The 26,369-nt window shown below is 44.1% G+C and overlaps 1 protein-coding gene across 10 annotated transcripts in view; it reads right to left on the reverse strand.

Moving 5' to 3' along the window:
- BRD4 (bromodomain containing 4) overlaps positions 1-26,369 on the reverse strand; it is a 73,822-nt gene that overhangs the window by 46,314 nt on the left and 1,139 nt on the right. For 8 of the 10 annotated variants that reach the window (XM_056570862.1, XM_056570857.1, XM_056570854.1 and 5 more), the window contains exons 2-3: positions 5,588-5,912; positions 4,220-4,357 (exon numbers count right to left, since the gene is read on the reverse strand). In XM_056570862.1, the coding sequence (XP_056426837.1) occupies positions 4,220-4,357; positions 5,588-5,878 (429 nt within the window). In that variant the 5' untranslated portion in view covers positions 5,879-5,912. Of the gene's footprint in view, positions 1-4,219; positions 4,358-5,587; positions 5,913-12,334; positions 12,630-26,369 lie in introns of those variants that run through there. The other 2 variants (XM_056570855.1, XM_056570863.1) reach the window with 2 other exon arrangements.

A 26,369-nucleotide genomic window follows, 5' to 3' on the forward strand; every position in this document is an offset into this window, starting at 1 on the left:
TTCACATAGAAAAATCGCGCCCCCTGTGCTGATTGGACGCTGCTTCGCACCCGTGAGCTCCAGCCCAGTGGGCGGAGCTACAGACGGCCGAAGAAGAACCGTCATGGCGCCCGCTCCTTGCCCCGAGCGCCATGTCTAGTCAGCATAGCGCTCGGGGGAATAGGGCGGGCGGCCTAAACGCCGGCAGAGACGGCCAGCAAAAGTGAAAGTAAGCCGGCGCTGAAGCGCCTGGCTCGTAGCAGCGCCGCGGCTGTCAGCCGCAAATAAGGCGCTGAGGGAAAACGAAAGCAAGCCGGCGCTGAGAGCGCCCGGCCAGAATCAGCGCCGTGACTGACAGCCGCATATAAGACGCTGGGGTAGTAGAACCAAGCACACACACACACACACACACACACACACCACATCTACATATATGCCCCCTTAGGTGCCACTGCTCCCCCAATAAAAAATGCAGCCCCTGTATAAACCAGCCCCATAAACTGAAGGTGGGCCAAAAACCGGGGGTCTCCAGAGGTTGCGAGCTCCATACCTATGGAGAAAAAGGGGGGAAAGTACTTACCTAATGTAGTCTTCAGTGAAGTCTTCAGCCAGCTTATGGTCCCTGCATCACGCCTAGCTGCTATAGCGCGAGCGAGGCGAGCAGAGACATAGGGGGACCCGGACCCATGAGGTACCAACCCAGGCGCTGACCGTTGGCGAGGGGGGGGGCGTTAACAGCGCATATACGCAATGTCTGTGCCCCCTTACTCGCAATGGAGAACACTGCCTGCCTAGTGGGGGGGGGGGGGGGGGTACACTGCCTGCCTAATGTGGGGGGGGGGTACACTGCCTGCCTAATGTGTGGGGGGGGGGGGGGAACACTTCCTGCCTAATGTGGGGGGGGGGAACACTGCCTGCCTAATGTGGGGGGGGGGGGGGGGGAACACTGCCTGCCTAATGTGGGGGGAACACTGCCTGCCTAATGTGGGGGGAACACTGCCTGCCTAATGTGGGGGGAGAATTATACTGCCAACCTTGTGGGGGAGAATTATACTGCCAACCTTGTGGGGGAGAATTATACTGCCAACCCTGTGGGGGAGAATTATACTGCCAACCTAATGTGCATTCTGATTTAATTGCTGTGCTGGAACTTTGAGGGGAAAAAAAAGTTGGCGTGCATTACGGTTCGGGCACTTGGGCTCAAAAAAGGTTCATCATCACTGTTCTAGCCTATGGGTGAAAGATCATACATCTGGTTAAGAGGTGTTAGTATGGATATTTATGCCTTAGCCCAAGGCAGTGGGCTAATAAGCACTTCTAATTTTAATATAGATTTCTTAATAGCAAAATATTGCAGAACGTTCACTATAAATCATGTCCAGCAGGTGTCTCCCTACCTGCTAGAACACAGTCAGCCCTTGGTTGCTCGTCTCGCACGGTCATTAGTAACTGCTTGTTTTGGTTAGAATACAGGAAGCGAGGGCGGGCTCTTTACAGCACAATGTGAGCTCCAGGCTCTCACTGTGTATTGGGAGCAGAGAGCACATCACATGACTGCCGCAGCACAGACTGCAGTGAGCTGGGCATGCAATGACAGCCTGCTAGACAGAAGCAGCGATCAGAGGCAGGCATAGATAAAAAGCACCTTAATGTTTAGCATTAACAACTTTCAATACATGCCAAACATTAGGTGTACCCATGTTTACCTGGAAACAACACATAGATCTACAGCAGGGGTCTCAAACTGGTGGCCCTCCAGATGTTGCAAAACTTCAACTCCCAGCATTCCTAACAGGCATTAGCTGCAGCAAATGGCTGTCTGGTCATGTCCAGGCATGCTAGGAGTTGGTTTTGCAACATCTGGAGGGCCGCCAGTTTGAGACCCCTGATCTACAGGGTCTTGTCCTTAGGACAGCTACAAGGGGGTGATGTTTTAGCAGATTTCTGCATTTAATCTCATCAGTGCCTACTGACAAATGATTTTTGAATTGAAGAAGGAGGAAGAACTTTCCACAGCGCTGGTCCTCTGGTGCAAACAGGAGCTAAGACAGCTGATATTCTTAACCCCTTAAAGACCAAGGACGTATATTTACGTCCTTTGCCGGCTCCCGCGATATAACGCGGGGTCACGTGGGTCGGTCCCGGCATGTATCTGAAGCCAGGACCCGGGGCTAATAGTGCGCGGCATTAACCCTAAAACGAAAGGGAAAGCTGCCCGGCCACCCAGTGGGGCTGATCGGGACCACTGCAGTGAAAATGCTGTGTCCCGATCAGTTGGGACACAAGCGGAGGTCCTCTTACCTTCCTCCGGCGTGTCCCTTCGGCGATTTATTGCTCAAACCCTGAGATGCAGGCTTGAGCAAATCGGCCGCCGATAACCCTGATCACTGCAGAGCTATGGCTTTGCAGTGAACCGTTATGGAAATCAGTGTGTGCAGTGTTATAGGTCCCTATGGGAGCTTTAACACTGCAGAAAAAAAAAAAAAGTGTCAAAAAAAGTTAGTGATTTAACCCTTTCCATAATAAAAGTTCCAATCACCCCTTTTCCCATTAAAATAAACACCATGTAAAGAAAAAATATAAACACATGTGGTGTCGCCGCGTGCGTAAATGTCCCAACTATAAAAATATATCATTAATTAAACCGCACGGTCAATGGCATATGCCCAAAAAAATTCCAAATCAACATATTTTTGGTCTCTTTTTATATCATGAAAAAATGAATAAAAAGCGATCAAAAAATGAGCCTTCATACCGGCCCATATGCAATTTCGTCGCACAATTTTTTTTCCTGTTTCGCTGTAGATTTTGGGTAAAATGACTGATGTCACTGCAAAGTAGAATTGGTGGTGCAAAAAATAATCCATCATATGGATTTTTAGGTGCAAAATTGAAAGGGTTATGATTTTTAAAAGGTGAGGAGTAGAGATGAGCAAACTTACAGTAAATTCGATTCGTCACGAACTTCTCGGCTCGGCAGTTGATGACTTCTACTGCGTAAATTAGTTCAGCCTTCAGGTGCTCCGGTGGGCTGGAAAAGGTGGATACATTCCTAGGAAAGAGTCTCCTAGGACTGTATCCACCTTTTCCAGCCCACCGGAGCACCTGAAAGCTGAACTAATTTATGCAGGAAAAGTAATCAACTGCCGAGCCGAGAAGTTCGTGACGAATCGAATTTAGTGTGGAGGAAAAAACGAAAGTGCACGAACCGAAAAACCCTCAGTCCTTAAGGGGTTAAAGAGGAGTTTATTTAGCACAAACAATGCATTTCTAGTCCGTAATGGTCTAGAAATGCATTGTTTGCACAAAAACTTATCTTTAATAATAATACCAGATGTCTTAGCTGCTGTTTGCACAAGAGGACCAGCGCTGTGGAAAGTTCTTCTTTCTTCTACAATTCAAGTGTGCTTTTCGGGGATATCCAAGCCTCCACCGGATGAGCTACAGCAGCAGGTCCCATTGTGATAATAGAGGTTTGTAGTGCACTGAGCGCAACACAACTAGATCAGAGCAATTCTATGCACTTGTTATAGACAAATCTAAAGGTACTTCACTAGGGGCGCGTTCCCTCTGTTTTTTCCCTGTGGTACAGACAAATTATGATATTCTATAACACTGTACACCAGTGGCTGCAGGACTCTAGTAGACAGGTTAGTATCTAGCAATATGCGGATGAAGGACGCAGGATCAAAGTCCATTTAGGTTGCGTACGGGACAGTCAGAAAACCACACAAAAGACCTTGTAAACCTTAAAGCCAGTCTGACCCAGTAAAACAGAATATCCTGGGGACTGGGAAGTAAACGCATTAAGCTTTCAGCACGATGCTCAGAGAACCTTTACATACGAGCTAACAATACTTGAGGAGTGCTGCTCCTTTTTGTGATTTGTTTCCACCATAGCACTGTTGTCATTTTCTTTGTGCTCTGTGTACCCATCTCAGTGCTTTCCCGCCACCGATTTCTTTAATACATACAAGCCTAGTTTTATCAATCTCAGATAGCAACCAATCACGGCTCAGCTTTCATTTCACCAAGGCAATTGTGCTACCTGTCAGACAAAAATAAGTTTTGTGTCGGACTGAAAACTCCAGGCCATAGTGCTCAGTAACCACCTGCCTGGACCCTCCACCAACCAAGTAAACACAAGTCCTATGTAAACAAGCAAACACTTGTGAACATGCATCCTCTATTACAGTGAAAGAACACACACACTATAAAGAATATGAATTCTCAGACTTACTTTGTTGTAGATGTAGCAGTTTGTAAACATTGTATTAAAGTCCTGGATACATTCCTGGGCGCTGACATAATAATAGTTCTCCAGACGTTTCTTAATGGTGCCCATGTCCATTGGGATCTTGATAATTTTATAATAGTCCTATTTTAAAAAATATATATTTTTAATTAATATGTTCTCACTGTAGCAAATACATCAGTGTCCCCCCCCCAACCTGTCTCTCTCCAGCTTTTACAAAATTAGAACGGCAGGTTATGCTGGGAGTGGTGTTTATTCATTTATTTATTTAATTTAATTTATTTTTTCACAACTAGACAGTCACAGGTTGGGAATCGCCAACCTTTTTTTAGTATGCTTGTAACACTAAAAACCCATAGACAAGGACAGTACACTAGACCTAAAAATCCAGTGTGGAATGAGTGCATGCTTTCAGGCCTCTTTCGGCTGCATGTTAACATGTCCTAAAACCGGTGGGGGCCAATGTTTAAGTTGGCAAATAATTTGGCAGAGTCATGAAAAACAAATTGAAAAACATGCAGAAGCAAAATCCTGAGTTTATAGAAACTCCATGTCATTCCTATAGCTTTAAGAGTTACGGTCATTTTCGTAAACTTTTGATATGCCCCCTTAAGTTTGGATCGCAATGGGTCTCATAGCAAGGAATTGGGGCAGCAGAGTGGATATTTGACTGGCACCTGACCCCCCCCCCCCCCCTTGGGGTATAGGGGACCCTATTTTTGTTAACGGCAGGGGTCCCAGCAGCCAGAGCTCTACTGATTAGATAATGCTCACATATCCTCTGGACAGGCGATAAATTATGATCTTAGGACAACCTCTTTGAAGTAGTATACCTAAAGCCGGGTTCACAGGGCCAAAAATGTGCAGGAAATGTTTTGTTTTTTTTTAAATAAACCAGGTATACATTCCACACATTTGCATGCTCCAGTGGGTGCTAGGACCGCCTGGAAATGCGCCATCTCATGGATGGCAAAGCATTTCCCGGCAGAATACACAGAAAGGATAGACTTGTCTAGTCTTACTGTGGAAGCCGGAATTGGGATTTCAAATTGGGAAATTCTTCTGTGTGCACAGTGCAGGAGAATCCAATTGATTCCACGAAATCTCCATGCGAAAATATTCCAGCGGAACTCTACACGGATGTTGTGTGAACATACCCTAACTAGGACATTTTTGGCACATCCACAGGATATGCCGAAAGAGTAATCGATGTTGGGCCCATATCCATGTAGAAAGCCTAATTTGGAAATCCCACATTTCTGGAGCTGCCTATTGCAATGGATAAGGACATACAACATGTAATTTCATCTAGTACTAAGTCCAGTCAATATATAAATACACATATGTACTCACAGGCAGGTTTAGTTTGATAACATCCACAGGCTGCTGAAAAGGCCAAGCAAACTGGTGCTTCCATAGTGTCTTCAGCACGGTCTTTAATAAGTACTGTAACTGGTTGGTCTGGCGCTTTGGCTGGTTTGGTCTGGTAGTTTCAGGAGGAGGAGGGTTGACTAACAGGGCACCTTGTGGCTGGGGTTGAGTAGGTGAAGGTTGTGGGGCCCCTGACATCGGGACCCCTTCTACTCCGTCGCCCATTCCAGATGTGGCCCTCAGACGTGTACCAAGCCCAGTCTCGCTTGCCATGATAAAGCTCCCATCGCATGCAGGGCCAGGTGACCTGGGGAACAAAATATCAATAATGAGAGAAAAGCCCACAACACAGCAACTAAGGAAATCTGTTTACTGGAGCCAATAATACAAACTTCTACAACTCATTTTACGAAAAAGGGAATTGCAAACCAATATCTGGTTATTGATATTTAATGGAAAGCTTTGTTTATATTCCAAACCTTTTGTGGTCACAGGATGATCATAAAAACTCACATTGAATTGTATCTGTTTGGTACAAACTCCAGAAAACAAGATTCCAATGCAATAAACTCTAAAATCCAAAATGCCATAAAGGAACTGATTCACAAAGCACACAGTACACACCCTGTAAACTTTCTTGTATCAAAGCATTGCTGGCTATTCATTAGAACGGACACCATTAGGGATATCCAAACACTGGTATCTGCACAGATACCGGACATTTTACACAAGTACCTGTACAAGTGTCCCAGATACTCATCCAGATATCTGTAGACCATGTAAAAAAAACAAAAACAAAAAAAAACCTTCCCTACACTCCCTTGCCGAAGCCTCTTGCTGTACCAACAAACCCAATGCACCCATTGGGTGTGTGTGTGGGGGGGTGATGAGAAGGCTTCAGCCTCTAGTTAGTATATTCATGCATCAGTGATTCCAATATTCCGGTTTCCTGAAATAGCACAGTGATTCTGGTTTTTAAACAGACTATTTCCACCATATTTGAAATTTTTTATGAGCCATACAAAAGTAATTTTTTTTTAGCTTAAGTATACGTTCACACAGACTGATCCGCAGCGTATTTTACACTGCGGATCCGCCAACTATGGACCCCTAACATTGTGCCTCCATCTGTGCCTGCTCATAGCAGCAATCCGTCGCTACGAGCAGACACACTGCGATGTGCGAGGCGCCACGCTCCTGCGCAGTGTACTCGCACACATGGGACCCCTCCCCCTGCTCCCTGAGGTTGGCCGAGAGCAACAGTGATGTGTGCAAGTATACTGCGCACGCGCGCAACGTGTCTGCTCGTAGCAGCAGATTGACGCTACAAGCAGGCACAGATGGAGGCAGTGTATGGGTCCCTTGTCAGAGTATCTGCTGTGAACATACACTTAAAGGATTTTTTTTGTACCTCAGTTTTCTAGCCTTGGGGCAGGTAGAGGCCTCTTCATCATTCGCTCCTTTTTCTGGAGTGGTGCAGGACCTGCTGCGCAATGAAATTTCATCATGCGGCAGGTCCTCCATTACTCCAGCTTGCAACAGAAGGTCCTGCACTACTAACAAAGCAAAAGATGTAGATCGCAGTTGTTTGGGGGGGGGGGGCGGCTGCCGGCTGGGGGTAGCAGCAGACTAGGATTCCCATCCTAGTGGGGATTCCCTACCTACAGGGTGGGGGAGGGGGGAGAGAATATGACATTTCAGTGGGTGGTTCTAACGTAGTCTGGTCATGCCAAACAAACATTGAGCCGCCTTTATTAGTAAAAGCAATTCAACAATAAAAAGACAATGCAATTAAATTCTGAGGCCCCATGTGACCTTAAAAACACAACTACTTAGTCATAGCTGACACATCAGATAGGGATCTGACTGCAAATGACTAAAGGCACAGGGATTTCTGACCCTTTCCTCATCTAAATCGAACTGATAAAGTTCTTGCCCTGTCCTGCAATCACCGTCAAGACCAAAGTCCATGTATTTATACGAGACGTCAGATACCACAACCACATGGATCAGAACTTGGCTGCATGTTCAAAAAGGTCTCATGAAGTGATGGCATACGGCTAGGATACTTAAATGGGTTGCCCAACCATTAACACAACCCCAATGCACAGGATTGCAGAAGGTCCGACTGCTGGGAGCACTTGAGATTTTAAGAATGGGGACTTGACAGCATGGTTGACTTGACATGGTTGACAGCAATCAGTGGAGTATTTTCGGAGATACTCATCTTATTGCAAATATGGTTTTTTACTTCTTAACTGAACTGGACTTATTTATTTTTGTCACTGTCACTTTGAGTGTTGTGCGTCCACAGGATTGTTAGGATGCGGAAGCCCTTCTGGGTGTCCCACCTGGCGGTCTAGGGGAGGTGTGTGGCCATTAGGTTCTGCACCTCCCTGGAAAAACCCCGGGTATTCCTGCATGCAGATACCTTGGCTAACGCCAAGGGGGATGCTGGGAGCATTTGTGGTCCCTTAGTAGCTTCAGCAAAAAGGGACATCAAACCTGGAACCTCGCAGGTACCTTTTGGTCCGGAGAAAAAGAGTAAGGTTTGTTGGGGGCCTCTCTCCTGTCGGAGAAGGGCTTGCGATAGACCGCATCCTTTGTGCACATCTTTTAGTGTAACACGTTTGCACTATTTCTTGCACTTTGGGTGATTCGAGAGCACGTTCCTCAGCTCTAAAAAAATTAACGGAACTGGAAGGCAGCTGCTCCTGCATGTGCAAAACTTTCTACCGCCCACTCTGGCTGAATACTGTGACCCCTTTATAAAGTATCCATCCATCAAGTAGCAGAGTTATTGGGCAGAGTGCACGGGATAAAGCATTGTACATACACACCCCTACAGTACAGTTAAGTAAAAACAATATTAGTAAAAAGATCAATATCTCTTTAGCGGCTGCACCTATTTTCACCCAGTAAAAAGCCATTGAATCAGCACTATCCACCATATATCAGGTAAGTGCAGGTGACCCTGCTGTCAGTTTCCCTTTAAGGGGTATTTTTTTTATTTTTTTTTTTTTTTTTTTTTTTTTTTATCAACTGGTGCCAGAAAGTTAAAAACTGATTTATAAATTACTTCTAGTTAAAAATCTTAATCCTTCCAGTACTTAGCTGCTGTATACCACAGAGGAAGTTCAAAGAAAAGAACTTCCTGTGGAACATATAACAGCTGATAAGTACTAGAAGGATTACGTTTTTTAAATAGAAGTAATTTACAAATCAGTTTAACTTTCTGACACCAGTTTGTTTTCCAGTGGAGTACCCCTAAAAATGTATCTCTGTTAGGCTGGGCTCACATGTTTTATGCAATACGGGACCGCATGCGGCTGGGGGGGGGGGGGGGGGGGAAGCTAAAACCATGTGCTCCCGTATCCCTGCCGTATGCGGCGTGAATGTAATGCATTTCAATGAGCCGACCGGAGTGAAGCTCTGACTCCGGTCGGCTCATTTTTTCCCGTATGCGGTTTTCCACCTGACCTAAAAACCATGGTAGACCACGGTTTTAGGTCCGGTCAGAAACCCGCATACGGGGCTAAAATTAGTAGACCGGAGTCAGCGCTTCACTCCGGTCGGCTCATTGAAATGCATTACATTCAGGCCGCATACGGCAGGGATACAGGAGCACACGGATTTAGCTTCCCCCAGCCGTATGCGGTCCCATATTGCATAAAACATGATGTGAACCCAGCCTAACACAGAGCAGCAACTAACTTATCTTTACATGAGTAGCAGCTGAAGGGCAGGACATTTCTAATGGACAATACTTAAGAAGTTGCTTTATTTTGCTGTCAAGATCATATTAAAAAAAAAAAAAAAAAAAAAAATAATATATATATATATATATATATATATATATATATATATATATATATATATATATATATATATATATATCAGTGCATAAAAAGGTGTCCATAATGTAATGATCAGGCAAGCCCTTCCAATGATCAGTGGGGACATTGATCCTGAGACTAAGGGGCTGCTTCTGTGTAACAGTCACTGCAGCCTCATCCATTCTGGAGTTCCCTGTATTGCTATGGGCACCGCTGTGCAGGGAAAACCAGCGAAAGGGCTGCAGAGCTCATAAAATGATAATAGGTATATCCCCTTTTAATCTGTATTTTATTAAATCATCAGGTTTCATCATTTCTCTGAAGGGGAGATCAATAGGAATCTCTACAGTTCACTTCAGTGCATTCTGATCATTTATTATTAGATAATGGCACAACACTACAGAACTGTGTGTCCTAGTAATACAGACAGCTTAAAGCCTACCAGTGTAGGGGCCCTCCAGCAGTTTCAAAACTACAACACACTGATTGGTGAAAAGGCCTTTAAGGCATGATGGGAGTTTTAGGGTAGTTCTGCTACTACTGGAGGGCCTGTCTTATACCGTGACATCAGACATCATGGGATGGCCTAAAGCTGTGTTTTTCCCAACCAGGGTGCCTCCAGCTGTTGCAAAGCTACAACTCCCTTCGGCTGTCCGGGCATGCTGAGAGTTGTAGTTTTGCAAAAGCTGGAGGCACCCTGGTTGGGAAAAACACTGCCCTAAAGCATCTACCTAGGATGTTTACCTACATTGCCTGTCTGTATATACTCCATAAAACACAGTGTGTGTGTGTGTGTGTGTGTGTGTGTGTGTGTGTGTGTGTGTGTGTGTATTATACATACACACACACACACACACACACACACACACACACACAATCTCCCCTGCCAGTATACACTCTGTACAGCAGATAATGTATGCACCAGGGATCACACAAACTTATAAAGCCTCCCTGGCTGGTATATATTCAGTATGGCACATTGTATGCTCCTTTAGGCTGGTATATAAAGTGTACGCTCATCAAGGCTCACATACCTATATAAGTGTTCAGATACTATATACTGTATATAGTCAGTATGGCACAATGTATGCTCCTTTAGGCCCACCTATATTCTCCTGTATACACCATCCTATGGCCCGTAATCCTCCAGGCTCACACCTCTATATACCCCTGATCACACTTACGTGTGCGCATATAATATATACAAAACATAAGGTGGAAGCGGCACTCCAATCAAGAAAATGAACGTGGTTTATTCACTCATCTGTGTACAGCGACATTTTGGCTCATCAATAAAGCCAAAACATCGCTGTACACAGATGAGTCCGTAAACCACGTTCATTTTCTTGGTTGGAGTGCCGCTTCCACATTATTTTTTGGATATTACATTGGAGTTGGTCTGCTCCTAAAGTTGAGCACCCAAACGGATCTTGAATCCTATTACACGGTGCTTCTCGTCACACACACTGTACACCTATATACACCAACCCCAGTATATAAATCGCTGCACATACCACCTACTGGTATATCCTGTGTAAGCCTATATACAACCCCAGTAGTATACACAATGTACACCCGTACACCCCAGTAGTATACACAATGTACACCTGTATACCCCCAGTATACAAAATGTACACCCGTATACCCCCAGTATATACACAATGTACACCCGTATACCCCCAGTATATACACAATGTACACCCGTATACCCCCAGCATACACAATGTACACCCGTATACCCCCAGCATATACACAATGTACACCCGTATACCCCCAGCATATACACAATGTACACCCGTATACCCCCAGCATATACACAATGTACACCCGTATACCCCCAGCATATACACAATGTACACCCGTATACCCCCAGTATATACACAATGTACACCCGTATACCCCCAGTATATACACAATGTACACCCGTATACCCCCAGTATATACACAATGTACACACCACCAGTATATACAATGTACACCCATACACCCCCAGTATATACAATGTATACCCCCAGTATATACACAATGTACACACATACACCCCAGTATATAAATCGCTGCACATACCACCTACTGGTATATCCTGTGAGCCTATGTACACCCCAGTAGTATACACAATGTACACCCCAGTAGTATACACAATGTACACCCGTATACCCCCAGTATATACAGTATATACAGTATACACCCATACACCCCAGTATATACACAATGTATACCCCCAGTATATACAGTATACACCCCCAGTATATACACAATGTACACCCCCAGTATATACACAATGTACACCCCCAGTATATACACAATGTACACCCCCAGTATTTACACAATGTACACCCCCAGTATTTATACAATGTACACCCCCAGTATTTATACAATGTACACCCCCAGTATTTATACAATGTACACCCCCAGTATATACACAATGTACACCCCCAGTATATACACAATGTACACCCCCAGTATATACACAATGTACACCCCCAGTATTTATACAATGTACACCCCCAGTATATACACAATGTACACCCCCAGTATATACACAATGTACCTCCGCCGGCCCCTCCCCCCTATCTGCAGTGTCAGCGCTGTACCCGGGGGCCGCAGTCACTCTCAGCCCTCCATACACCACCGCCCCGGCCTCCTCTCCCCGGTACACAGTACAGGTCACACACTCCGTTACCGTACATTGCTACAATACAATCCGTCTCCACATATAAGCCCACCCCCCGGGCTTCCTCTCCCAGAAAATGGCGCCGGCTCGGGGCTGCTCTCCAGGCCCCGGACTCCTCCTCCTCGGTATTTCTCTCCTCACACAATCCCATTCACCCTATTAAGTGCCCGGCACCCCTATGACCAGCGGGGCCCCGTCGCGATACAAATGCTTACACACCCGCAGCGCGTCAGCAGCGGCCGCTTCCCACCCCGTCCTACACAGGGCCCGCCAAGGAGAACCGGCCTTACGAAAACTACGCAGTGTCGCCAGCGACCAACACAGCGGCAGACGTAAGTGCCCTATTCACGAATGAGGTGACCGTAAAGACTTCCTCAGCTATGCGTTGATGGCGTAAGCTCAGACTTTTTTTCCCTACGCTACGAAAAGTACGTGATGGATCAAAGAACAGGCCCTTCGACTCAGCTGCGGAGGCTGAAAGCTGCGTCACGCTGGCGGCGTAGGGCAGCCTATTCACGAACGCGCTCACATAGATGCGGAAGTGACGTCATGCGCAGCGGGAGCGTGGTGATGCAACCGAATGTAAGTCCAGGCGCCGCATATACGCAATGTGAACAGCTACGCAAATAGCGCTAATGTTAAAGGCTGCCAAGCTAAGTAAATAGCGCAAACACTAAAAGGCGGCCTGCTACGCAAATTGCGTAATTACTAAAGAATACTAGCTACGTAAATAGAGCAAGCATACTGTCATCTCTGGTTACTAATGTTTATTGAACATGGTTTACAGTGTTTTCCATGGTTAAAGTTATTTTCATAATAGAAATACAATTTTTCCTGTTTTGTTTTTTTCTTAACCCCTCATGGACCAGACTGTTTTGGCCCTATATGTCCAGACATTTCTCATGGATTTATTTTATTTTAAATTTGTGTTTATTTTTTTTATTTTTATTTTACAATAGAATATTAAGTATATATAGATAATTTTATTTTTTAACGTGCAAATTGACAGTAGAATAAAGTGTTAGAATGACTACGCTATATTGGATACACATTATGAATAGTCTTGGGTGATCAAGATGGCTATGGTGACTGTGGGTTTAATTTTATTTATTTTTATTTGTTATGTGTAATTTGATGTTTTAGGGTGAATTCTCATGTACACCGCTTCAAATCCTGCACAGGATCCTGTACATGTGACTAGACCAGTATTTCCCCAACCAGGGTGCCTCCAGCTGTTGCAAAACTACAACTCCCAGCATGCCCGGGCAGCCTTCGGCTGTCCGGGCATACTGGGAGTTGTAGTTTTGCAACAGCTGGAGGCACCCTGGTTGGGAAACACTGGTCTAGACTGTTAAACTGATGTTTGTATATACAGTCGTCCCTCAAGTTACAATATTGATCAGTTCCAGGACGACCATTGTATGTTGAATCCATTGTATGCCGAGACCATAACTATGGAAACCTGGTAATTGGTTCTGAAGCCACCAAAATGTCATCCAAAAATAGGAAAAGAGGTGAGGATTAGAGATGAGCAAACTTACAGTAAATTCGATTCGTCACAAACTTCTCGGCTCGGCAGTTGATTACTTATCCTGCGTAAATTAGTTCAGCCTTCAGGTGCTCCGGTGGCTGGAAAAGGTGGATACAGTCCTAGGAAAGAGTCTCCTAGGACTGTATCCACCTTTTCCAGCCCATCGGAGCACCTGAAAGCTGAACTAATTTATGCAGGAAAAGACATCAACTGCCGAGCAGAGAAGTTCGTGACAAATTGAATTTACTGTAAGTTCGCTCATCTCTAGTGAGGATTAAAGAAAAATAAGTAGATAAATATAGATAAAGCAATTCCTTACATATAAAACTAAGAAAGATCTGCTGGGAGCTGTAATCACTGTCTATGTAGAGGACAGGAGCTTCTTCAGGGTCCTGTACAGTACACAGTGTCCTAAAAAAGTAACATGGAGTCGCCCTCACCTGGTGTCCAAAAGGAGCAGCTAGCCCTGGCACAGGTAAAGAGTAGTACATAACCTGTAATACCACCCTGTACTGTAGGGGGCGCTACCAGACACCAGTCAGTGCATACGCTTCAGTAATACAGGAGTTTTACCAGTGAATGCCCATTCTGATTGGTCAGTTCATTGACCTGTTTCACAGATCTGGACTGTCCATAGCATTGTATGTAGAGTCTGGTTTCAACTTACAATGGTCCAGAAAAGACCATTGTATGATGAAACTATTGTATGTTGAGGCCATTGTAAGTTGAGGGATCACTGTATTATGGTAAATTACAATATCATTGCTTTTTGTTAGGGGGCATGCACACCAAGTTTTTGCAATACAGTTCCCGAATACGGTTTAAAGTTAAAAACCGCATGGAACTGTATAGAAAACCGTATGCATTGACGCATCATCCGGTTTAGTCCGTTTTGCCTCTTCTACGTTTTTGTCCAAATTTTTTACCCGTACCCAAAACCGAAGTCTACCACGTTTTTTGGTCCGGGTGAAAAACTATTAAACCGTATAATTAAAAAAAAATTTTTATTTTTTTTTAACATGGGAGTCAATGGGAACCGTACAGAACTGTATGTGCGTACGGTTCCATCAGGTTTTCACCATACAGTTTTTGACTTTGCAGGTTTTTTTTTCTTGGAATTTCAAACAAGTGAAACTTTATTCAAAATGGAGTGAAAAGTTAAAAATGTATATGGTTCTTAAAAAAACGGATGCAACCGGACATTTTTCAAACCGTATACGGGTTAAAAAATTTTACACACGTTTTGATACAGTTTAGTCACGTTTTGAGGAATCAGTTTTTCCATCAAAAACCTAAAACGGGAACTGTATTGCAAAAACGTGGTGCTGCATGCAGCCTTATTCAGCATTTTTCCTGTAGTAACTGTAGTATACCAAAGAGCCTAATAGAGGAGTAACATCCCTGTTGTGACAGTGACTGGCTGTAGTACTTTGCCTAGAGCTGCCAAGACTCAGAAGCTCTACTACACCTAGTACTTTCCTCTGACCACTTGTCGCTCTTCAGCTATTGCAAAATTACAACCCTCCCCGCCCCAACCCCAAATCACGCCTGGACAGCTGAAGGACACATTAGCCGCCATAAACCACTTCTATCTTCTCAGGCTAGATTGCAGGAGTCGGAGCGATCACATACATGAATGTAATAAGGACTTGAGTCCTTAATACCAATGTCTCTGCAGACCTAGGACCTGTCTGGTCCAGCACTGTTTGGAACAGGGGACCAACCACATTAAAATTGTGGATGCAGTTTTACAGTGGTACCTCCCAATAAAAGCATTGCATTCTACAGAACCATAACAAACAGTTAAAGGGGTACTCCGCGACTAGACATCTTATCCCCTACCCAAAATATATTTAATAAGATGTCTGATCGCAGGGGAGGGGAGTAGTTTGGTCCCAGCGGCCAGCAGTCTACAGGCGGCACCGCGGCGGTCTGAACATGGAAGCTTGTTGTGCCGAATAAGTTGTGTACTAGCGGTCACGACCCCTCTCACACATGATTGGAGGGGTACGAACACAGAAGCCCCCTGGGATCAGACCTCTTATTCCACTATCCTTTGCATAGGGGAAAAGAAGTCTCGAGGCGGAGTAGCCCTTTAAAGGGGTACTCCAGCGCTTTAACATCTTATCCCCTATCCAAAGGATAGGGGATAAGATGCATGATTGTGGGGTCCTGCCGCTGGGGACCCCCGTGATCTTGCACGCCACACCCAGTTTATAATTAGTCCCCGGAGCGTGCTCGCTCCGGGTCTGATTACTGTCGATCACGGGCCGGAGCCCCGTGTGACCTCACACTACGCCCCCCTCAATGCAAGCCTATGGGAGGGGGCAAGACAGCTGTCACGCCCCCTCCCATAGGCTTGCATTGAGGGGCGGAGCGTGATGTCACACGGGGGCAGAGGTGTGACGTCACATGCCGCCGGCCCTGTGGTCGCCGGTAATCAGACCCGGAGTGAACACGCACCGGGGACTGATTATAAACTGGGTGCGGCGTGTAAGATCACGGGGGTCCCCAGTGGCCGGACCCCGCGATCAGGCATCTTATCCCCTATCCTTTGGATTGGGGATAAGATGTCCAAGCACCGGATTACCCCTTTAAGTTCCCATACTCATGGCCAACCATCTTGCCCAGCATTTCCCAACCAGCGTGCCTACAGCTGTTGCAAAACTACAACTCCCAGCACGGGCATTCTGGGAGTTGTCGTTTTGCAACAGCTGGAGGCACACTGGTTGGGAACCACTGATCTCTGTCAAGGACTATCACGTATTAGGGACAACAAAACCCTTCATAGGTCACTAAACAGTCTCAAATTCTATGTAAGTCAATGCAAATATACAGCCATAGTGATTTTTTTTGGGTATGACTGGAACAATTTTACATGACCCATTGTTGCAGTCTATTGATGTATGCCTATGTTCAGACTGCATTGCATGTCAATCCCTCATGGACACATATTGAACCATAGAAATTAGGGGTGCTGCTTCCCCCAATACAGTGCATAAGGCAGGAACCAAGAAGAGCTGCAATGGTTTGGAATGTGACATTCACACATTTGTCTCTTGGGACAGAATGTTAAACATACAAAACATGAAGACCATAGGTGGTCAAAGACATGGTCTATGGGGGAGGGGTGGGTTGCCGCAGAAGGCTTCACCCCCCTCTTTACAGCTGTCGGGATCAAAGCCAATGGTTCGCACAGGAACAGATGGTAAAATGGTTAGAGGGGTTTCTCTACTCCAATCCTCAATTCCCCCCCTCGTGAGGTCACTTATTGATTACAGCTGATCGTGGGAGACCCTCTCATAGACAAAGCTTATTTCATTCAGGAAGGGCCTCTCTAACCTGTCCTGCATTACAGAAAGCTGAGCTAATACAGGACACCCCTCTATATTTAGGAACCCCCTCCAATTGTCCAGAAGGCTTGATTTTCCTCTGAAAGACCGTGAATCCTGACACCATCAGAAAGGCCGAGTCATCATGAGTGATCAGAGAACCGGCAGGAGGGACCGTGGACACAGAAGTACAGGAATCTCCATAATACAAAGCGTTTTCTCATATTTTATAGCTCAAAGAGGTTCCCCCCCCCCCTCTTTCCCATAGACCCCAAAGTAAATTATATATCATTATCTGATAACTGGGTTCCCTGCCTCTACTGGAACAGTGGGCCGACATGTATATCTGTCTCTCCGGCATCTGCCATCATCTAGTCCTGCAGGGCATTTATTTAGGTAGAGTACCCTATAACAGTAGTCTCTAACCTGCGGACCTCCAGATGTTGCAAAACTACAACTCCCAGCATGCCCGGACAGCCGTCGGCTGTCCGGGCATGCTGGGAGTTGTAGTTTTGCAACATCTGGGGGTCCGCAGGTTGGAGAACACTGCCCTATAAGATAGATTAAGGACTGGTAGTCTTCCTGGTTGCCAGGGCTCAATATGTCACTGCCCCTCACCAGCTGAGGAAGGACACTGCTGGGGCCAGAGAACAAGAGCAACAATACATGGGAACGGCGGCAGGTACATTTTGAGTTTTTGTTTTCTATGCCAGCAGCCTGGGCATTATATATGTATAATAAAAACAAACAAAAAAAAAAAAAATAATAAAAAAAAAAAAAAAAAAACAGGCAAATGGACCAGGCCAATTTTAGTTTAGCGTTTTCGTTTTTTCCTTGGGGGTAAAATGGGAAAAAATGAATTTTTATTGGGGGAGGGGATTTTTCTCTTTTTTCTTTATTTTATTTTTAACACTTTATGTCCCCATTTGGGACTAGCTATAGCAATCATGTGATTGCTAATACTGTTCAGTGCTATGTATAGGACATAGCAGTAGTTTGCTCGATCTCAGACCAGAGCAGAAGACCCGAGGAGACTGACAGCCGCCGGGACCCGCGACTAATACAGGACATCACCGATCGCGGTGATGCCCTGTATTAACCCTTCAGACGCGGCGATCAAAGCTGACTGCCTCGTCTGAAGCAAAAGTGAAAGTAACCCAGCTGCTCAGTCTGGCTGTATGGGACCACTGCGGTGAAATCGCGGCGTCCCGAACAGCTTACAGGACACCGGGAGGGACCTTACCTGCCTCCTCAGTGTCCAATCGGCGAATGACTGCTCCGTGCCTGAGATCCAGGCAGGAGCAGTCAAGCACCGATAACACTCATCATAGGAGTGTTAATACACGCCAGTGATCAGCATAGGAGACCAGTGTGTGCAGTGTTATAGGTCCCTATTGGAGCTATAACACTGCAAAAAAAAAAAATTTAAAAAGTGTTAAGATCATTTAACCCCTTCCCATAAAAAATAAAATAAAACAGTGTAAATAAAAATAAACATATGTGGTATCGCCGCGTGAGTAAATGTCCGAACTATAAAAATATATAGTTAATTAAACCGCACGGTCAATGGCGTACGCACAAAAAAATTCAAAAGTCCCAAAAAAGATTATTTTTGGTCACTTTTTATACCATTAAAAAAAAATAAAAAGTGATTAAAAAGTCCGATCAAAACAAAAATGGTACCGATAAAAACTTCCGATCATAGCGCAAAAAATGAGTCCTCATACCGCCCTGTACGTGCTAAAAAAAAAAAAAAAAAAAAGTTATAGGGGTCAGAAGATGACATTTTTAAACGTGTAAATTTTCCTGCATCTAGTTATGATTTTTTCCAGAAGTGCGACAAAATCAAACCTATATAAGTAGGGGATCATTTTAATCGTATGGACCTACAGAATAATGATAAAGTGTCATTTTTATTGAAATATGCACTGTAGAATCGGAAGCCCCCAAAAGTTACAAAATTGTGTTTTCTCTTCAATTTTGTCGCACAATGATTTTTTTTCCCGTTTGGCCGTGGATTTTTGGGTAAAATGACTAATGTCACTGCAAAGTAGAATTGGTGACGCAAAAAATAAGCCATAACATGGATTTTTAGGTGGAAAATTGAAAGGGTTATGATTTTTAAAAAGGTAAGAAGGAAAAACGAAAATGCAAAAACTGAAAAACCCTGCGTCCTTTTATTGGTTAAAGGATGTGGCTTCTATGTAGTTTTTATGAAGACAAAACAAGGGTGAGATTTATCCAAACCTGTGCAGAGGACAAATGGACCAGTTACCCATAGCAACCAGGTTTCTTCATTTTGCAAAATTAATGAAGTGATCTGATTGGTTGCTATGGGCAACTGGTAAGCTTTTCCTCTACACAGGTTTTGATAAATCTCCCCCCCAAGGAATGAATTTGAAGAGTGGGAGACCTCACGTTGTTCTATACATATCCAGCTTTGGCTACAATAAAACTGCATCAGAAACCCTGAAGACTGGAGAACACCCTCATACAGAGGAGCTGTCCAGCAAAGAATCAAACTAGTGTTTCCCAACCAGGGGGCCTCCAGCTGTTGCAAAACTACAACTCCCAGCATGCCCGGACAGCCAACGGCTGTCCGGGCATGCTGGGAGTTGTAGTTTTGCAACAGCTGGAGGCCCCCTGGTTGGGAAACACTAGTTTACATGATACCAACAGGAGATCACTTCACCTTACATCCCTTGCACACTCATTGTTTTCGATGGAAATTCCGCTGCTTAGTTCCCTGACGAGGAATTTCATTCCTTTGGATGTCCGAATAAGTTTAATCTTCCGGTAGAATCCTTCAGAGAAGTTCTAGGATGGCGCTTACGTCTGTGGCAAATTGTTGTGGACATAAGCACCAATTTAGGACCATTTTGAACAGCTGAAATCCACTGAGGAATTCAGCAAATATTTCTTTCAGAATTTCCTTAGTGTGAACAATTTCTTACTAGGATGTAATTACCAGCAATTTTGCAAAAAAAATTTAAAATTAAAAATAAATAAAAACAAACATAAATATAGCCAGAGGCCACCTCCATGTGACCATATAACACAGCTCCTGGATATTATGACAATGCAGACTGCGGTATATGGATCTTTTTGATGCAGATCTCAGTCTGCAGATATATTTAGTGCAAAAAAAAAAAAAAAAACATTTATATATATATCCATCCATGAACATATACACAGCCACAATATCACGATAAAAAATAAGCTACTCTAAGTGACCGAGCTGCTGCCACAGACACCAGAACACTACTATACAGGATGTGAGGCCTTTCTGTGGTTATTAGTGAGTTTCTAGAGTAACTATCTAATCCTCTACAGTCTATGGGCCCCGTACAAATCACAGCTCCTCTATCTAAACCTTCTCTTCACCACAACCAACCACCTGGATGACACCAAGACAAGTCCACAATCACTGGGAATACAAGGACCACTACTGACCAGGTTGTGGGATTCACAGACTCCCTTTAACATTTAGGCTATAATTAGAGATGAGCGAACTTACAGTAAATTTGATTCGTCACGAACTTCTCGGCTCGGCAGTTGCTGACTTTTCCTGCATAAATTAGTTCAGCTTTCCAGTGCTCCGGTGGGTTGGAAAAGGTGGATACAGTCCTAGGAAAGAGTCTCCTAGGACTGTATCCACCTTTTCCAGCCCATGGGAGCACCTGAAAGCTGAACTAATTTATGCAGGAAAAGTCATCAACTGCTGAGCCGAGAAGTTCGTGACTAATCAAATTTACTATAAGTTCGCTCATCTCTAGCTATAGTCAAACGTCAGAATTTCCGCACCAATTCCGCATTAATTTGGGTGGTTTATGGCTTGTGCGGAATCCACATGCCGAAAATCTGAAGTGTTTAAGGGGGTACTCCGGTGGAATTTTTTTTTTTTGTTTGTTTTAAATCAACTGGTGCCAGAAAGTTAACATATTTGTAATTAACTTTATTTAAAAATCTTAACCCTTCCAGTACTTGGCTGCTTTATGCTCCACAGGAAGTTGAGTTGTTTTCTGTCTGACCACAGTGCTCTCTGCTGACACCTCTGTCCATGTCAGGAACTGTCCAGAGCAGGAGAAAATCCTTATAGAAAACCTATCCTGCTCTGGACAGTTCCTGACGAGTACTGTGGTCAGACAGAAAAGAACAACTTAACTTCCTCTGTCTTATAAAGTAGCTGATAAGTACTGAAAGGGTTACGTTTTTATATAGAAGTCATTTACAAATCTGTTACTTTCTGGCACCAGCTGATTAAAAAAAAAAAAAATTTGTTTCCCCCCCCCCCCCCCCGAGTACCCCTTTAAATATATTTACTGTTGTGCCAATTCCTTTAATACAAATAAACCAAGGCTTGACAAATCCCAGGCAACAGGTCGACTTGTTGCGGCACCTAGGTTTGCAACATCCCTTTCCAATACGGGGTGGTTTTTGATTTACAAAAATCAGACTAACATTAAACTTACCTCTGCCTGTGTGAGGTGCGTTCACACGCTAGCTGGGGGAATCCTGCTGCGAGTTACGCAAGCATTGATTTAAATGGGTCCACAGACAGTCCGCAGTAGTGTCAGACTTGCGGACTGTTCGCGGACCAATTCAAATGAATGGTAGCCTAACTCGCAGTGAGTTTCCCGCTGCTAGTTACTAGCGTGTGAACGCACCCTTAAAAGGGTATTCCGGGATCTAAGCTATTATCCCCTAAATGGCATAACGTCACAGGGGGCCTGATGTTACGTCACGTCTCCAGTCTCGGAAACCCGGAAGTGTCCGACACTGGAGACGCTGCCCAGCATACAATGCGGGTGCTGCAGGGAGATTGCGTGGGGTCCGAGCAGCAGCAGCAGGCCCCCCCCCCCCCCCCCCCCCACGATCAGACATTGTATCCCCTAGCCTCTGGATAGGGGATAATAGCTATACCCTTTAAAAAGAATACCCCTTTAAATAAGCAGCGGACGTCAGGTGACAACAGCAGCCAGTCAGTGGCCTTTGCGTTCACATGACATCCGCTGCTCATGTAACACCAGAGCGCCAACCAGAGGAAGAATGGGAGGGGGATCAGCGTGAAAACAGACTCAGGTAAGTAAAGCTGAGGGGACACTAATGATCGTGACACGGGGAGCTGAGAGATAACAGTGACACAGTGAAAGATGAGGGGACGTTTTGTGACATGCAGTATCCTGGCTCCTACAATCACAAATTTGTCAAGCCCTAAAACAAAAAATATTTTTAAAAGTTACACGTTCCCAATATAGAAATGAAAGTGAAACTACTCAAAAAAATATATATCCTCTCTTCTGAAGCACTGGGGCTTGAATCGATAAAGGCCAAACTGATAACATGTCCAGATCTGGGCAGAGTTATCACAGGGACAAGGGGTAGATGTAACTAACCTGGATCATCGAGCCTAATAATTTCACGCTGTCTCCGCTACTTGGCAATGGTTATCAAAAGAAATAAGTTACAATAGACATCACAGGACTGACTGCAGAGAGGAACATGGATCCACCTGACTCCAAGGTAATAGCTAGGATGGAAAATGCATAACACATGTACGCTCAGCTGACCTGAGACTTCATGTGGATGGGAAAGAAAAGAAACAGTTGTCATCCAAACAAGTATTGGGCCAAAAGCTACTAAAGCTATATGGCCGCCTTAGTGTACACATCACTTTGTACATGCAGCATGCCTGAACTGCCTTTGGCTGCACGCTCATATAAACAGATAGAGATGACCGAAGTTACAGTCATTTGATTCGTCATGAACTTCTCAGCTCGGCGGTTGCTGACTTTATCCTGCATAAAGGAGTTCAGCTTTCAGGTGCTCCGGTGGGCTGGAGACTCTCTCCAAGGACTGTATCCACCTTTTCTAGCCAACCGGAGCACCTGAAAGCTGAACTAATTTATGCAGGATAAAGTCAGAAAACGCTGAGCCGAGAAGATCGTGACGAATCGAATCTCTGTAACTTCGCTCATCTCTTATTTGCGCACACACACACTAATATATATTATATATATATATATATATATATATATATATATATATACACATATACATATATATATATATATATATATATATATATATATATATATATATATATATACATACATACACATACATACACACACACACACACACACTTATTTTATCTACCTCCCTCAGATGAGACTACATGTATAACGTGACAGGTTCCCTTTAAGTGTATGACAGTAATAAGCAGCTATGAGTGGTTTCTTATAGAGATGAGCGAACTTACAGTAAATTCAATTAGTCACGAACTTCTCGGCTCGGCAGTTGATGTCTTTTCCTACATAAATGTGTTCAGCTTTTAGGTGCTCCCGTGGGCTGGAAAAGGTGGATACAGTCCAAGGAAAGAGTCTCCTAGGACTGTATTCACCATTTCCAGCCCACCTGAAAGCTGAACTAATTTATGCAGGAAAAGTCATCAATTGCTGAGCCGAGAAGTTTGTGACTAATCGAATTTACTGTAAGTTCGCTCATCTCTAGTTTCTTACATCACCAGAACTCCAGAATAACTTTGTGGCCCCAACAAGCGCCCTGTGTTCTGCACGTCATAATACTACCATACATTACAATTCAGGATGTCCCGATACAGATTCTAGTATCGGTATTGGGGCCAATACCAGGTATCCGCATGGTATCGGGGACTCGTCTAGTGTCCCCAATACCAAATCCGATACCTGGTGGAGTGCTCCGCTGCCCTGTTCTGGTCCTACTGTCTAATGTCTGCAACTATCTATAGTACCTACAAGGGGATACTACCTACTATTAAATGTAATCTAGAATTAAAGTACAGTGGTCCCTCAAGTTACAATATTAATTGGTTCCAGGACGACCATTGTATGTTGAGACCATAACTCTATGGAAACCTGATAATTGGTTCTGAAGCCCCCAAAATGTCATCCAAAAATAGGAAAAAGTGAGGATTAAAGATAAATAAGTAGATAACATACAGATAAAGCAAATCCTTACATATAAAAGTAAGAAAGATCTGCTGGGAGCTGTAATCACTGTCTATTTCAGTGTTTTCCAACCAGGGTGCCTCCAGCTGTTGCAAAACTACAACTCCCAGCATGCCCGGACAGCCGTAGGCTGTCCGGGCATGCTGGGAGTTGTAGTTTTGCAACAGCTGGAGGCACCCTGGTTGGGAAACACTGGTCTGTGTAGAGGACAGGAGCTTCTTCAGGGTCCTGTACAGAACACACAATGTCCCAAAAAAAAATAAAAAAAAAATAAAAAAAAGGGAAATGGAGCCGCCCTCACCTGATTCCCAAAAGAGAAGTTAACCCTGGCACAGGTAAAGAGTACAGAACATGTAATACCTCCCTGTACTGTAGGGGGGCGCTACCAGACACCAGTCAGTGCATACACTTTAGGAATACAGGGGTTTTACCAGTGAAATATCAATTCTGATTGGTCGGTTCTTCCAACCATTGACACATTTCGCACATTCCATAGCATTGTATGTTGAGTCTGGTTTCAAGTTACAATGTTCCCAAAAAAAAAAAAAGACCATTGTATGTTGAAACTATTGTATGTTGAGGCCATTATAAGTTGAGGGATCACTGTATCGGTACTCGTACTCTGTCTTAAAAAAATGGTATTGGGACATCCCTAATTACAATCTGCTAAAATGAATAAATAATATAAGTTGTGTATTGTAACTAGAGATGAGCGAACTTACAGTAAATTCGATTCGTCACGAACTTCTCGGCTCGGCAGTTGATGACTTATCCTGCGAAAATTAGTTCAGCCTTTAGGTGCTCCGGTGGGCTGGAAAAGGTGGATACAGTCCTAGGAAAAAGTCTCCTATTACTGTATCCACCTTTTCCAGCCCACCAGAGCACCTGAAGGCTGAACTAATTTACACAGGATAAGTCATCAACTGCTGAGCCGAGAAGTTTGTGACGAATCGAATTTACTGTAAGTTCGCTCATCTCTAATTGTGACCATGCAAAAGCCAGGTGCAGAAGCTTTGTACTAGCCTTGTGTTTTAAGGAGAACATTTATATAAAGCGTCAATAAAATATTCCATTTAATACAAACGTTCCTTTGTGGGAATTGGCGCCAAAGTGTATTCCCAGCAACCAAACGGAGCACTGCTCTTAGTTTGCAGGTTGGAAAATTTAAGTAGCAACACTGTAGGGCAGTGTTTCCAAAACAGGGTGCCTCCAGCTGTTGCAAAACTACAACTACCAGCATGCCCGGAATACCAGGCAATGCATTAACCATATATTTGGGGAGGGGAATACTCTGAGGACTATTTAACCCCTTAAGGACCAGGACCATTTAAAATGTTTGCATTTTCGTTTTTTCCTCACCTTCTAAAAATCATAACTTTTATATTTTCATACACAGACCGATATGAGGGCCTGTTTTCTTTGCATAATCAATATTACTTTTTAATGACTCATTTTAACATAAAATGCACGGCAAAACTAAAAATTATTTATGTGGGAGAAAAAAAAAAAAAAAAGAATCACAATTTATTAAATTTTGGAATGTTTTGTTTTCACGCTGTACACTATGGTAAATATTACATGTTTTCTATATTCTGTGGGTCAATACGAATAAAATGATACCCATGTTATATGCTTTTCTATTATTGTACCGCTGAAAGAAAATAAATCTCAAACTATTTTAACAAAATTAGTATGTTTAAAAATTACCCTATTTTGATCACCTATAACTTTCTAATTTTTTCGTATACGGGGCGGCGTGAGGGCTCTCTTTTGTGCCGGGATCTGTAGTTTTTATAGGTACTATTTTTTGCTTATATTTTACTTTTTAATCACTTTATACGTTTGGAATAAAATATGACAAAAAAAAAAGCCTGCAATTATGGGCTTTTTTTTATTTAAACACTTTATGTCCCCATAGGGGACTATTTATAGCAACCATTTGTTAATACTGTTCAGTGCTATGCATAGGGCCTAGCACTGATCAGTATTATCGGCAATCTTCTGCTCTGGTCTGCTCGATCTCAGAGCTGGAGACGGAAGGAGGCAGGTGAGGGGGACCTCTGGCCGCCATGCTGGATGATCAGATCCCCGATCCTCCATTTTAAGTGCCGCGCTGCCGCGATCTGTATTGATCACAGCATCTAAGTGGTTAATGGCGGACATCAGCGCGATCGCTGATTCCGCCATTAGCGGCTGGTCACCGGCTGCAGATAGCACCCGGGACCTTCCGTGCACGACTCGAGCACCGATCAGATGCTCGCGGTCATTACTGAGCGTAAATGTACGTCATGGTGCGTTAAGTACCACGGCGCCATGACGTATGTTTACGTCAATTGTCGTTAAGAGGTTAATATATTTTGGGGGACTTTTTTTTTTTAAACTTGTGCAGAGGAAAAATGGAG

This window comes from Hyla sarda, chromosome 4, assembly GCF_029499605.1.
Source record: "Hyla sarda isolate aHylSar1 chromosome 4, aHylSar1.hap1, whole genome shotgun sequence".
In the NCBI taxonomy this organism is placed as follows: domain Eukaryota; kingdom Metazoa; phylum Chordata; class Amphibia; order Anura; family Hylidae; genus Hyla; species Hyla sarda.